General features: G+C 38.1%; 1 protein-coding gene across 1 annotated transcript in view; it reads right to left on the minus strand.

Moving 5' to 3' along the window:
• osbpl1a (oxysterol binding protein-like 1A) overlaps positions 1-12,452 on the minus strand; it is a gene marked incomplete at its 5' end in the record, with an annotated part of 31,010 nt that extends 18,558 nt beyond the window's left edge. The window contains 14 exons of the mRNA XM_082523177.1: positions 1,006-1,112; positions 1,430-1,511; positions 1,646-1,771; positions 2,752-2,853; positions 2,968-3,031; positions 3,563-3,636; positions 6,327-6,371; positions 6,482-6,549; positions 9,416-9,560; positions 11,557-11,642; positions 11,763-11,874; positions 11,993-12,067; positions 12,149-12,234; positions 12,317-12,452. Of these exons, the coding sequence (XP_082379303.1) occupies positions 1,006-1,112; positions 1,430-1,511; positions 1,646-1,771; positions 2,752-2,853; positions 2,968-3,031; positions 3,563-3,636; positions 6,327-6,371; positions 6,482-6,549; positions 9,416-9,560; positions 11,557-11,642; positions 11,763-11,874; positions 11,993-12,067; positions 12,149-12,234; positions 12,317-12,452 (1,308 nt within the window). The remainder of the gene's footprint in view (positions 1-1,005; positions 1,113-1,429; positions 1,512-1,645; positions 1,772-2,751; positions 2,854-2,967; positions 3,032-3,562; positions 3,637-6,326; positions 6,372-6,481; positions 6,550-9,415; positions 9,561-11,556; positions 11,643-11,762; positions 11,875-11,992; positions 12,068-12,148; positions 12,235-12,316) is intronic.
• Positions 12,453-14,450: the final 1,998 nt, after the last annotated feature.

Here is a 14,450-nt window from a genome sequence, read left to right on the forward strand (position 1 = left end):
AAAGCTGGCATAACAAAAATGTGTTTATGAAGATAGAACCGCTGTTTAAAACAGCTTTTGAACGGTCAGTCATGCAAAGCTACTTTAATGTGGTTCAAGAGTAATAAAAAATATGCATACATAAATGAGCTTTATAGGTCAACGTGTTGCTTGGACTTTTGCAGAATGGCGAATCCCTCCCCACATTTATTGCTGAAAGACTCATCCTTGCTGTAAAGCTTTTCTTTTATACCAGTCATGCACTGACCTTTTGCCATTTAACCTAATTAGCTGTGAGAAGTTCTTTCAGGTGTTTTCTTCTTTGTTGTCGTTGCTTTTAATACAACTTTTCCAGTGTTTCATATGCCGCCCCTCCCAAATCACTTTGAAATGTGTTGCTAGAAGTTCATAAATTAGCATATTTCATAAAAACAAAACAAAAAAAACAAAAAAACCAAAAAAAACCCTTCTCCTATTCAACATGTGTTATGCTTTCATTGTCTTTACGGTATTTTGAATCAATTGCAGGTTTTAAATGATTATTGCATTCTCTTCTAGATTGTTGCAAAATTGAGGTTGCTATAAGCGGTATAATCTACCTGTTTTCATGAGGGGGTGTATTCTAGCCCCCGAATCCTTCCATTTTAATCAAATCCATTGAATCAAAAACAAAGAAAAAAACCCCATGTGTAAGCATATAATCACTTCCACTCAGTCCGCTGAGCTGCTTTTGTTAGAGTGAATTTTTCCAGCATCTTTTTGTGTAGGATAATTTCTTTTTACATCCCAAAGATATACATCATCTTACTGAGCCCCAACAGTCTCAATATAACACTTACAGATATCAAGTTATTTAAAATGTCACTGTAATCTCATTTATCTCCTTTCTATGATCCAAGTAAACTTAGATAATAACCGTCTTCAGTTAATGGTGACTAAAATGCTGATAATCAGCTGAAAAACATAGTCACAGTCACTAGGCTCTCAAATAAAAGTTTAAATTTGTCTTTGGAAGGTCACACTCACCCCTTCCTGTCTGGAGAAGAGGCTGAGACAAATGTTGAGATTGGAAGTGGTTTCGCTGGATAATTCACATATTTCTTGCATCTTTTGCAGTATTGTTGATGGAAATTCTGAGGGGATAAAACACATAAAGTAATGAATGCAATGGAAAAGTCACAACTTTGAGCTATTACAGTTTGTTTGTTTTTTTAAACGCTCTTAGAACATGTATAAAGAGCAAGCACACTGCAGAAACCTCTAATGACAGTGCCAGATGGCTGCGTCTTAATTAACAGTCTTTCAGACATTACTGTGCATTTAAATCTGTTTGAAGACTCTTGTAATTTTAAATCAAAAGGTTTTCATTTCACCTCCTGTGTAAGTGTGTTCCTCCTCGTCTACGTACTGTATATTACATAACAAAGAAAAGTGAAATAAAAGGCTTTACTTTCTGACAGCTCTTCATTCTTCAGCATGGACAGGAGCGCTGCGACCTCCTTCTCCAGATTTTTCTGGCTGACATCTGCAACCTGGTGATTTAGAGAGATGGGAGAAGACTGCAGATCAACAAAAAGTAGCACGGGGTGGGTGGACTAGTTCACAGAAAACACTATGGGTCGTTAAGCCAACATGCTAATTAGGCTCGCTTTCTGTTTGCAGCCACCTGTAGTGAACTTGTTAGCTCTCCAAGTGACATCACTTCTTCGTATTCCTCCTCTTCGCTCCCTTGCTCTTGGGAGCAGTAGTATGTGCTGTAAGCTGCGTGCTCCTCCAATGTATCAACCCATGCCTTAAAGAAAGACAAACAAAGGACAGAAAAACCAAAAAGCTTACTTAGTTATTTGACTGATCTTGACCTTTATGTGTTTTTGAAATACTATAGGAAACATGTTTATTATTATTATTATTTCTTTTTAGAGGAGCATCAGGAGAGAAGATGAAAATAAGCTAGCCAGGCTCTCTCTGTAAAGGTCATAAAATATATAATCTGCCTCTAAAATTTACTAGCTGACAAATTTTACTGTGATTTGTTATATATATTAAAAACAAACAAACTTGTACTTATTTCCAGCTAACGACTGTTTTCCCAAATTGCCAAAATTTTCTTTTAGAACACAGCTTGCATTTCAAATTTTAGTAGTATATTTTACATAATGGCCGGGACTTTTAATTACATTCTTTATCAGCTACTTACGCTGATACATAATTCATAGCAATGCAAGAGACAAAGTAGACAACGATTTCTCATCTAGAGCGACAACGTCTTAGCATCTGAACAGCTCGCATAACAACTACAAAAGTCAAGTAATAATCCTGTGAATAACTCAATGTAATGATGCAAATTCTCACACCTGGGTTGTTATAATGACTAAACAAACAAAGAGTTAATTAATGAGCTTGGGGTGCATTTGAGATTTTACACTTTTGCATAAAGCCTGAGAAAAGCTAAAAATTACATTTTACTTCAAGATTTCAAAACATATGATTAGAGAACTGTTAATAAATTTCTGTTTGTTTAAATGCACTTAAAGAACACTGGGGTAACCCAGTAAAGAGAAGAACTTTATTCATCTACCAATGGATTCCACACATGTGGAACATTTACAGTGTAAGGAAAGGTAGTAAGTTAGGTTATTAGTTAAGATTGCAACTTAGCTTTTTCCCCATTTCAGAGCTATTGCAAAAACTTTGCAGAAAACGAAGGTCAGGGGATAACAGGAATTTTTAAAAAGTGTTTGAAATGACAACCCGAGGAGAAACCAAACTTACTTTTCTTGTTCCCTCTGGGTCATTTTTAGGTGATACTTTAAAGTGGTGCACACTGTCATCAAAGCACTTGAGAGTGAAAAAGCAGTTATCTTTGGCTCTTATCTGGAAATGAGAAACATCAGAAGCTTTCATTTGTGGAAAAGCAGAAGCTACACGAAGACAAATTCAGCACAGGGGTCAAAAAAAAAGGGAACGCAATGTTGAATGTTGGCTTACCAAACAGTGAGCGTTTGTGAGGGACTTACAGCCTTGCCTTCTTTCACCGGCAGCTGCTTCTGACCTTCATAGAAGAAAGAAAAACAGATTGAGGCCTTTTCCATTTCACTTGGAATCTCAACAGTTGATAGATGATAGAAGGAAAGGTATACGGGAAATAATTCTCCTCTTCTTTACTCATTTGTCTCTCATCTATAGCAGCGGTCCACAATCTTTTTTGCACCACCAACCGGTTTATGATCTGACAATATTTTCACGGACTGGCCTTGTCGCGGATAAATACAACAAAAAAGAAGATTTATTCATAACACACGGGAAAAGACCGAGGGAAACCGAGTTAATGATAAAACAGACAAAAAAAAATAATGTTAAAAACCATTAAAACCCCTAAAAACGATGAATTTCACACCCGAGCCTAAACTCTCGCAGCCCGGTACCAAACGACTCATGTGCCGGTCCGTGGCCCGGGGGTTGGGGACCGCTGATCTATAGCACCTTTCTAATCAAAACTGTGCAGCACTTCCATTTATCTCTAGCTAAGACCTTTTCACACGTCTGATTCAAGGAGCACAGACAAAATGAGGGATGCACCTACTGTTTTGAGTACCAGGATATAACACCATCTTGAAGGACGACCCAGTAAGAGCGCCATCCAAAAAATCTGGAGCTCTGCAGGAAGCCACACAAGTGAAGAATCAGCAGTCTAATTTTTCAATTAAATATTTTTTAGCCTTTTCTGATTTCACTAGTGGCTGAAAGAGACTATTTATTACAATAGATTTCAGCAAAGTGGACCTGTTATATTCATCTCCAGCTTGATATTTTCATTGCTGCAAACCACTAAATCACACGATTCACATTTAAATCATCCTTATTTATCTTATCTTGGCTCCTCAGTTCATCCACTAAGTGAAACAGATTTCTTTGCCGTCCCAATGTTAACAACAAGTCTGAACAGCAGTGTGTGTGTGGGCATCCTACAATCACACATTTGCACCTGTAAAGCCACAAAACAGCATTTTGTTGGAGCTCTTTTAGCGTTGCAGCGATGCAACATAACAATCTGGGGATCTTGGATTGGTGATGGAAGTGTCGGACCGGTGCCTAATGTCTTCACCAGCACATCCCAAAGGTTCCATATTAAGCTCAGGATTCCGTGTCGATCAATCGATGCGTGAAAATGATTGATTTCACTGTAAGGCACTCAAACTAATCCATGATCATGATCATTCAATATTTTGTTTTGACTGCATTTCTTCTTCTGGGTTTTAATAATGTGATACGCAGTTCTTTGTAGTTTTAAAACGTTTTCTTTGTGTGATGCAATAATGTAACCTTTGTTCACATGAACGCAGGATATGGTTGTTTAAGAAATGAGATGCTATTCTCTGAATCAGATTGGGTTAAATAACATTTTACCAGGTGAAACATATTAATCACAACAGTAATTGTGCAGTGGAAGTTTCTTAGCTGTTTGCATAGGCAGTTTTTATTTATTTATTTAGTCTGGGTATTGTATATTGAATATAACTTAAAAGCAAAATGAGCAATAAATAAGTTCAATGTAAGTTTAATAAACTTAAACACAGGATTCTTCCAGATAATTTAAAAAACCTGTAAGGTTGAGTTTTAAATATTTCAGTTTCAGTTTCACAGAATTTATGTTTTGACTTTGTTTCTCAGAAACAGAAGCCAGTCAGAGGTGTGGAATGCAAACTGTGTTTTTCTCCAGTACAATAATGTTTGGCTCACACTGATCACTGATGATTTGATGCTTGTGTCTGTTTTGCTTAACTCAAAAGCAGGCATCACTGCCACCCCAGAGGCGTAAGACTCTTTAGCAATTCTCTTATTGATTCTTTATCGGTTTTTCAGTGTGGAAAACGCTCTACACATTTTCTGTGTTATCATCTCTGTGTCTGCCGGACTTGCATAATTGTCAGGTGCACAAAATTACACTGCCATGAGCCTGACGTCAATGTTTCACAATGCACAACTGCCAGGAAACATTCCAGCAATGATAAAAGGGAGTGATAAGAATGCAGGAAAATTCTGCAAAATTCAGCCTGTTCTTGATTTCCTTCCCTACCACTATGACATAACTAAAAAATGATTAACACTTAGATTATTCTTTAGTTGTCAGCTGACAATCGCAATCTCTGTAAAGCCTGCTGTATCTGCTACTGTGATCTTTGTCTGCGTTCACGGTCACGACATTTGATGAAGCAGCGAGCTGACGGTGTAGTTACACACCGCACCTCTGGAGTTCTGGATTTTTAAATGCTCATTTCAATTTAATGACAAAAAAAAAAACAGATTTCTGGACTACATGTCAAAGTTATTTTTATAATAAAAGCATATAAACACTGAGTATGATCGGTACTGTAAAAGCAATCAGGAGTGAGTTTTGGCTCTCAAACTGTGGGGCAGGCCCCCCTGGTGGGGCTTAGAGCCAGTGCAGACGGGGAGATGGTCAACCGGAGGTAAAATACAGACTGAAATGAAGTTGAACTAATGTAATTTATTTGGGGAAGATTAACAAACAACAGTTTGCTGATGCTATCTTGTTGACCTTTATTTCTCCAGTTTTCAACTTGGATGCTTTGTTATTGTTAACTGACAAAAATTTGTTTGGTAAGAGGTGAGAACGTTTTTTTTCTTAACTCATTCACTGCCATTGACGTCTATAGACGTCAATTACGTTTTTCAATGGGAGGGGCCAGAATACAACCTCGGGCAGCTTGTCAGTGAATTTTATTTTTTCATATATTTGTAAATAAATTGTTTTGATAAAACATAACCTTTCGCAGTGTTATTTCTGTTTTATAGAAGTGAAAAACTATTTTATATGTTAGAGGTGTCACAAAGCAAGAAATATTAGTGTCAAAGGCACTTTTCTGCTTGAAATGTATTTTTCACAAAAAGCTCATTTTCTCCCTTTTTTTGGTCAAAACAGGCATTTTTGGTGGAACCCACCTCTCTTCTACAGCTGATTACTAAAGAATGGAAAATGGTAGAAACAAGCTTTTTTTTTTGGATGAAAGAAGAGGGTCTGTTCTTCATTTTGGTAGGTTCAGCGTTTATATGATCATAACACACAGTTTTCTGTGGCTCTTCAAAAATGAGTAGAAATGCTCAAAAACCCTGGCAGTGGGGAGTTACCTGATTTGAAAATGGCTGGCAGTGAATGTGTTAAGAGAAACGTGCCAACAAAGTTTAAGAACCACTGAACTACATGCTGTGAGGAGTATTTTAGCAAGGAAGAGATATATATGCCTTACTCCTTTTCTTTAATTGTGCGTTTTCGTTCGCTGATTGGATTTTCAGAGCTACCAAAAAAGCCAGTTCCCATATTTTACCTTCCAGAGAGGTCCTTCATACTTCTTGACATGTCGGGTCATATCCTGCCAGGCAGACAAAGAGCAAAGATGAATCAGTTTAAAAAAATAAAACATAAAAAAACAGAAGAGAACAAATAGTTAATTAGGACAGCAACTATCAGCTGGATACTCACTCGATGAATGTTGCCCTCAAGAATCTGCTTCATTGCTGTATCACTGGCCAGATCAAATACTGTTTGGCCTACAAGTTATGGACATACAAGACAAGAGGAGCTTTAACACAACAGAGCACATTTTTACAGAGGGAGAAAAATACTGCAGGATTCAAGAATGTTTAAATGCTGGTGACAGCAATTATAAATATCAAGGACTCATTTACATCCGAGCAGCTTGTGCTTCTCATGCAATCACAGTTTCTAAATTTTTTGCCTCGATAATCATGTTCGAGTCACAGGAAGAACTGCTGCAATTGCCAAAACTGATTAGAATTTTAAACTTTGAACATTTTTGGAGAAACCGCCTAGGCGGTTGCTATTTTTGTTTGGGTGAAAGAATTCAGACAGACCTTGTGAAACATGCTGAAACGCATTCTCAATAGTTTCCATTTCCTATCCTGTCTTTGGCTGCCAGACCTGAGGATTTCCTTTTTTACTGCACATGTACATAGATCATTTTTGGGTGGACTTTTTATACCTGTGTATTCATACGTATTTGTCACCGTGTTATTTCCAGCAGCAAAACGATTTCAGATTGATTCAAAATAATACAGGGAGTGCAGAATTATTAGGCAAATGAGCATTTTGTCCACATCATCCTCTTCATGCATGTTGTCTTACTCCAAGCTGTATAGGCTCGAAAGCCTACTACCAATTAAGCATATTAGGTGATGTGCATCTCTGTAATGAGAAGGGGTGTGGTCTAATGACGTCAACACCCTATATCAGGTGTGCATAATTATTAGGCAACGTCCTTTCCTTTGGCAAAATGGGTCAAAAGAAGGACTTGACAGGCTCAGAAAAGTCAAAAATAGTGAGATATCTTGCAGAGGGATGCAGCAGTCTCAAAATTGCAAAGCTTCTGAAGCGTGATCATCGAACAATCAAGCGTTTCATTCAAAATAGTCAACAGGGTCGCAAGAAGCGTGTGGAAAAACCAAGGCGCAAAATAACTGCCCATGAACTGAGAAAAGTCAAGCGTGCAGCTGCCAAGATGCCACTTGCCACCAGTTTGGCCATATTTCAGAGCTGCAACATCACTGGAGTGCCCAAAAGCACAAGGTGTGCAATACTCAGACAAGGTAAGAAAGGCTGAAAGACGACCACCACTGAACAAGGCACACAAGCTGAAACGTCAAGACTGGGCCAAGAAATATCTCAAGACTGGTTTTTCTAAGGTTTTATGGACTGATGAAATGAGAGTGAGTCTTGATGGGCCAGATGGATGGGCCCGTGGCTGGATTGGTAAAGGGCAGAGAGCTCCAGTCCAACTCAGACGCCAGCAAGGTGGAGGTGGAGTACTGGTTTGGGCTGGTATCATCAAAGATGAGCTTGTGGGGCCTTTTCGGGTTGAGGATGGAGTCAAGCTCAACTCCCAGTCCTACTGCCAGTTTCTGGAAGACACCTTCTTCAAGCAGTGGTACAGGAAGAAGTCTGCATCCTTCAAGAAAAACATGATTTTCATGCATGACAATGCTCCATCACACGCGTCCAAGTACTCCACAGCGTGGCTGGCAAGAAAGGGTATAAAAGAAGAAAAACTAATGACATGGCCACCTTGTTCACCTGATCTGAACCCCATTGACAACCTGTGGTCCATCATCAAATGTGAGATTTACAAGGAGGGAAAACGGTACACCTCTCTGAACAGTGTCTGGGAGGCTGTGGTTGCTGCTGCACGCAATGTTGATGGTGAACAGATCAAAACACTGACAGAATCCATGGATGGCAGGCTTTTGAGTGTCCTTGCAAAGAAAGGTGGCTATATTGGTCGCTGATTTGTTTTTTGTTGTGTTTTTGAATGTCAGAAATGTATATTTGTGAATGTGGAGATGTTATATTGGTGTCACTGGTAAAAATAAATAATTGAAATGGGTATATATTTGTTTTTTGTTAAGTTGCCTAATAATTATGCACAGTAATAGTCACCTGCACACACAGATATCCCCCTAAAATAGCTAAAACTAAAAACAAACTAAAAACTACTTCCAAAAACATTCAGCTTTGATATTAATGAGTTTTTTGGGTTCGTTGAGAACATGGTTGTTGTTCAATAATAAAATTATTCCTCAAAAATATAACTTGCCTAATAATTCTGCACTCCCTGTAGTAATAAAAATTATGCCTCTGACTGGTTTCTGCTCATAAACAAAACAAAAAAATAAACAAAAACCAAAGCTTAGAAACTGTTGAAATAATTAAGGCAACAAATGAACCTTTGGGCAAACGGCATTATCCAGCTGAGTCCTTTGTTAGATTTTAGAACATTTAAAGTAAACCTGCAAATTTTCTTATTTTCTGTTACATACATGTTGTTACAAAGATGAAAGGTCATATTAAACAAAGCAAATGTTTCATACAATGAGGTCATTGCATGTACATGCAATCCCTGTTAAACACTCACATTTTTTTCTACATTTGGCTCTATATGATGTCAGAGAGAGAGAATATTTCTAACATGGTCATCTCAGACACACAGCTCTAGCTGTGAGCACAGGAGCCCCGCCCCCACATTCTGTCAGGCCTTCTGTTTTTGAGGGACAGCCAATCAGAAGAAAGCGGGTTTAAAAGAAAGGCGCAGGAAGCTCAAAAGCATTGTATCTGACATTAAGTGAACAGATGGGCTGCAGAGAAACCAAGAAAAGCCAAATAAAGACTATTCTAAACTTTGAACCATGTAATAGTCTACTGGAGACCAATAGAGTCCAAGAACCATAAAATGGAGCTGGAAATTAGCATGACAAGTTCCTTTTAATTTCTTAAGTTTGGCTGTGCAGACAGTCCTGGCAAGACAATAAGTTCATTGTTGCTTCTGGTATTTGTGACAAAAAGGAAAATTATTGAATATCTCCCAGTTATTCATGGTTGCCAGCTGTGGCTGATGAATCATACCATTCTTGTTTTGGAAGTTGGGGTTGGCTCCACCCTTGAGCAGCTTCAGGGCACACTGCCTCTGGCCTCGATAGGCTGCACAGTGCAACGGAGTGTTACCTAGCAGATCTGTGCAGTTGATGTCTGGAGGCTTCTTCCTGCAGAGCTACAGAAAACACACAGGACAGAAACAGGTGTGCTGTGTGAACCCAAGTGCCCTGATGCTCCTTATTATTCTTTTAAGAACTGAAGCATGACTCCTTAGATTTCTGATGCAGCCACAGAGAGCTGGAATAGTTAAGACTGCAATGGCTCTCTAAAACTGAACTGCCACTGTTCCCTTTATTTTTCTGAACACTGCAATTGAAAATATTGATTTGTGTCCAGTGGTTTCTCACTTCAGGCTTTTGTGAAGTATTGGATTTCAAAGGGCGTAGCTGATGGCACCGTGTTCACATGGTCTTGTGAACACGGTGTGATACTTTAGGGTGTAACTGTCAGTTAAGGCACAAAAAGTCTCTGTAATCACGCTAATCTGCTTACAGTGTGAGTGCCAACAGGCTGTTTAACAAGTACTCTTACTTGCTAAAATGTAACATTTTAGCTTTATTGTACTAACCTTCACTTATTACGCCACCATTTACTTCAGTGAAGCATACCATTATAAAATACAAGTATATTTAGGCAAATGCACTTAAAGTATTACATCTAATACAGAAAAACACCTCTGTGTTTGTGTTCTGCTCAAGATTGATTTGATTTGATATACCTTTATTAGTCCCACAATGGGAAATTTCATAATTTCATAAGGCTGCCGACCTATTGCACGCAATGGCGGCGCCATCATTAGATGAATGAATCTCTGCGATCATCCATCAGGTCATGACTGGGATTTCTCCTATTTCTTACTTTCATATGTTCAAATACTGGTAATCTGCTGTATTTGTTTTTTAAGCTTGCAACATTTGTTTTTACCCGTTTTCTCATTTATTTTAAAGACACACTTTACACATTATGAAGATCATGGGTTTTTGTGACAGGCAGGTAGTAACAAAGTGCCTAAAGACACTGTTTAAATGTTGTCAAGTTGTCTGTTGTTGGGTTGTTATTTTGTAACTATCTGATACACTGATACAACACAGTTAGACGTCTTTTTGTGCTTGAATGATTTATAGGTGTGTTCAGTTGCTTACAGGAAAAATAAAAAATTCCTCAGAAAACTGTCACGTACGAGGACTGGAAGTGACGAAGCAGCTAATGTCCAAGAAATCTGAAAGATCTTGAAAAAAAACTGGAGAAGTATTGCTAAAAAAATCTGCCTGCCTGGAAACAACGTATAAAGAAATAACGTGTCTAAATAACAAAATATAATGTCTTGTTATAGTCTAAAACATGTTGATGTTTTGGTTTCGCTAAATTGTTAGAAATGCCATCGCACTGATTCCAAGCCCCAGTGTGATAAACTCGTATTACTGATATGTAGATTGAAAGTAACAAATGTTGCTTTTTAAATTCAAAGATTATTATAAAGAGAGAACTGCAGAAAATGTCCACTGAATGCTGAAGTCATCAATTTTCAGACATTTGCAATGATTACATAATTATGATAGTTGTCAAGTCATTTAATGGCAGTTGTCCTCATATATCATGTTACTGCATATTTTAATTTGTAACAGTTTATGAGTTTTGCTTTCACAATATGATAAAATAAAAGTAAAATGTACACCGTTTAAGGAGTGTCACAATGTTACAGAGGATTTATGAATCATATTCTAGGCATTACTGAACAGGAATTTATCCTCATCTGTCCAAAAGCTTTAGTGAAACTGAGGTCTGTGGTGGGTCTACAGACCTCAGACCAGGGCTAACAAGCTAGAACTGATTTTAAACACATTCCTTTACCAAACTTCCATGATACCCAAAGATCTTTGCCCGGATTAGCTAAAGACATTCCAAACTATTTCAGGACAGAATGTAAAACTCAGACTTCTATTTTTAAGAGTTATTTAATGATAAAGAGCCTGGCGCAGAATCACATAGTGGGGAGGACACAATCTGCAGACTATAGGGCGCCCCCTATAGCTGCAGAATCTGCAGCTATAGGGGGAGCCCTTTAAGACTCAGACTTCTACATTGTTAGGCTTCAGTTATCTGGTACTTACCAACTGAGTTAGCGTTGAAAGGTCTCCTTCCCGTGCAGCATCCAAAAGTTTCTCCTCCAGCTTTCTCTCCTCTGTTCTCTCAGCCGCTGTTTTCAGTGACAAGGCAGGATTTAAAAGAAGAAAATGTAGGTACTATATAAGCATTTTGCATGAAAAAAATTAATTAACACATTTCCATCTCTTTGCTGACAGAATATCTGGCTCACCTTCCAGCATGCTTCTGATCTCTGCATTTTGTGTCACGTCTTTGGGAATCTGTGCTGTCCCATTGATGACAGTAGCACACGCACCATAGTGCAGCAGCAGCATGACAACCTCCTGATCAATATGTGATTGATTGATGAATAAAATATTTGCATAAATACTACTGTTAATGATATGCAAAGCATGAAAGGACTCAAAATCTGAAATGAAAATTGCTGACACATTAACATACCTTTCTTCCTGTGAAAGCAGCTTTGTGCAGCGGCGTATCTCCAATATTATTGGGCAAGTTAACATCTGCCCCTGCCTGGAGGGGAGGGTGTGATGACACATGTGTTACCTCTGCAGTTACTCAAAATCTCCATGCTTTGAAGAAAAGAAACATTACCTTGAGCAACTCCTCAACTACATCTTTGTGTCCAAAATAGCAGGCCAAGTGAAGCGGTGTCCATCCCAGGTTAGATTTACTTTTTCCTGAAAAAAAAAACAGGACATAATGAAATAAACCAGCCCACAGCAGGCACATATATTTTCTCGATATACACAAATCACAAACCTTTGCAATTGATATTGAGCTGTATCTCTTCCCTTATCTTGGACAGGAGGAGCCTTTGAACCCCGGGCAGATCTCCATTCCGGGCATATCGTAGGAACTGCTCCTCTGGCTCCAGCTCCTCCATAGACCCCTGCATAGAAAACCCCCCCAAAAAAAGAAAAAGAAAAGGAATGAAGAAATTAAGGCTTTTTAATTTTTTTTGTGAATAAAATTGTGCTTCAAGGAAAACCTATCCACCTAAAAGACACCCAGGAACTAAAGAGAATTGCTAATCATAGCATATACTTTGAAATCATTGCATTGAAACTGGAATAAATTATTATTTGGACCATTCCTGCCTATAATTTCTAATGCTAAAAAAATGGGTAGTGTCTAAATTCAATAAAAAGACCTGATGACATACGTGCGACATTCAATTAAATTCATTTCACCCGATTCATAATAGAAGTCATCTTGAGGCAAGTTACAGTCCATACAATATCATGTGATTGGGACAAAAGTAAACTGAGCTACAAGTGTAAAGTCAGCGGTTGGCTCATATTGCTTAATAAGTCATCATTTCTCCTGCTTTAGGACATGTGAAGAAAAAGTCACAGGAGTTTGTTATGTCACACAATAAGGGAGAAGAAGGAAATCCAAATTATTGCAAAAGGCAGCAGTCACCAGACCAGCCTTACAAGAAGGAAACACATCTTGCCTTTCTCTGAAAAAAAGTCCACATGACATGACATTCTAGTATATCTGCAATTAAATCCCAGTATGGAAAGAAGAACAGATAGACAAAAAGCTTAGTTAAGCAATGTTTTTAAATGTCATGTGGCTGTGAGCAAGGATTCGTGAATCACATTGACAGGACAAGACAAATCAGACTGCGCAATTATGACGTTGGCAGGGCACCGGGGTGGTTTGGAGAAGCAATGAAACAGGTTTACCTGGGATTGAAAAGCATGTGACAGTAACAGTTAAGTGACCTGACTCAAACTGCACACTGCAATTTCAGGAAAAGCATGTTTTAAAAAAACAAAACAATCATTTGCCAATCCTGATCAGAAAACCTGCAAAGCCTGGTTTGATGTCTCTTAATAAAAAAAACAAACAGAAACATTTTAAGTCAATCAGCTTTTTAAAATTTCTTTCACTAATGCTCAATCCACTCTCTCATTTGAGGTTTATTTTTGCTGCGGTAACACCCAGGGCTGATTATAATCTTTTAATAAGATAAACATATCATAAAATATTTTTTAAAGGCTTATGTTTCAGTGTGCAAAGAAAGCATGTTTACTTGTGTATAATGAGGTTTAATATGGATTTAATTTTACATTTCCATTTAGTGTTACTTTACACTTCCACGCAAAAGTACTACATTTACCAGGCAATTTACTTTTTACAGTTATTCGAAAGATTTTACATTAAAGAAATAAATGCAACATTTTTTTTCCAAAGTTGTCCTCTTCTTACAACCCCTTAAAAAGCATTGTCCCTATGGCTGTCTAGGAGTTGTTTGCGATTCCAAATAAACCTTTTTGATGAACAAAATCCAATCCCATCCACTATTTACCCAAAATATTAATTATTGGAACAGTAATAATAATAATAATAATAATTTGGAGAAAAGTCGGCAAATGATCACACATTTGCGGAGGACTCTCTCTCCCCCCCCCCATTCATTATCTCATGACCCCTTCCATTTATCTTACAACTCCTCAGACGAGGCCCTCGGTGTGGATAAAATACCTGAGTGTACAAAAATTTGTTAAGACCGTCTCCATGTCGAGCAGCTACACTGTGAAACCACTGATAAAGATAACATATTAGTCGCAATGACCAATTTTCTACAGTTAGACTGAATTTACCTGAACCTTTATTTCCTTACTTAATGTAGTATTTTACCCTCAAACCTCACTTCTTGCTCAACTTAAATCGTCTCAGTTGCAAGCTAAATTCCTCATGTGTCATTAGAATAAACACAGCAGCGACTGAATAAATACCGAGCGCGCGCACAGAAACACACACACACACACACTTACTACTTAAACTAATGCAGTCCCGTGAAGGTAAAATCCAGTGTTTTCAGGCAGAGCTGCTCACACAGGCCCTCTGTGAAGCTGCATGTGATATTTTAAGCCCTTCCTGC

Source organism: Aulonocara stuartgranti, assembly GCF_965226115.1.
Source record: "Aulonocara stuartgranti genome assembly, chromosome: 23".
Classification (NCBI taxonomy): domain Eukaryota; kingdom Metazoa; phylum Chordata; class Actinopteri; order Cichliformes; family Cichlidae; genus Aulonocara; species Aulonocara stuartgranti.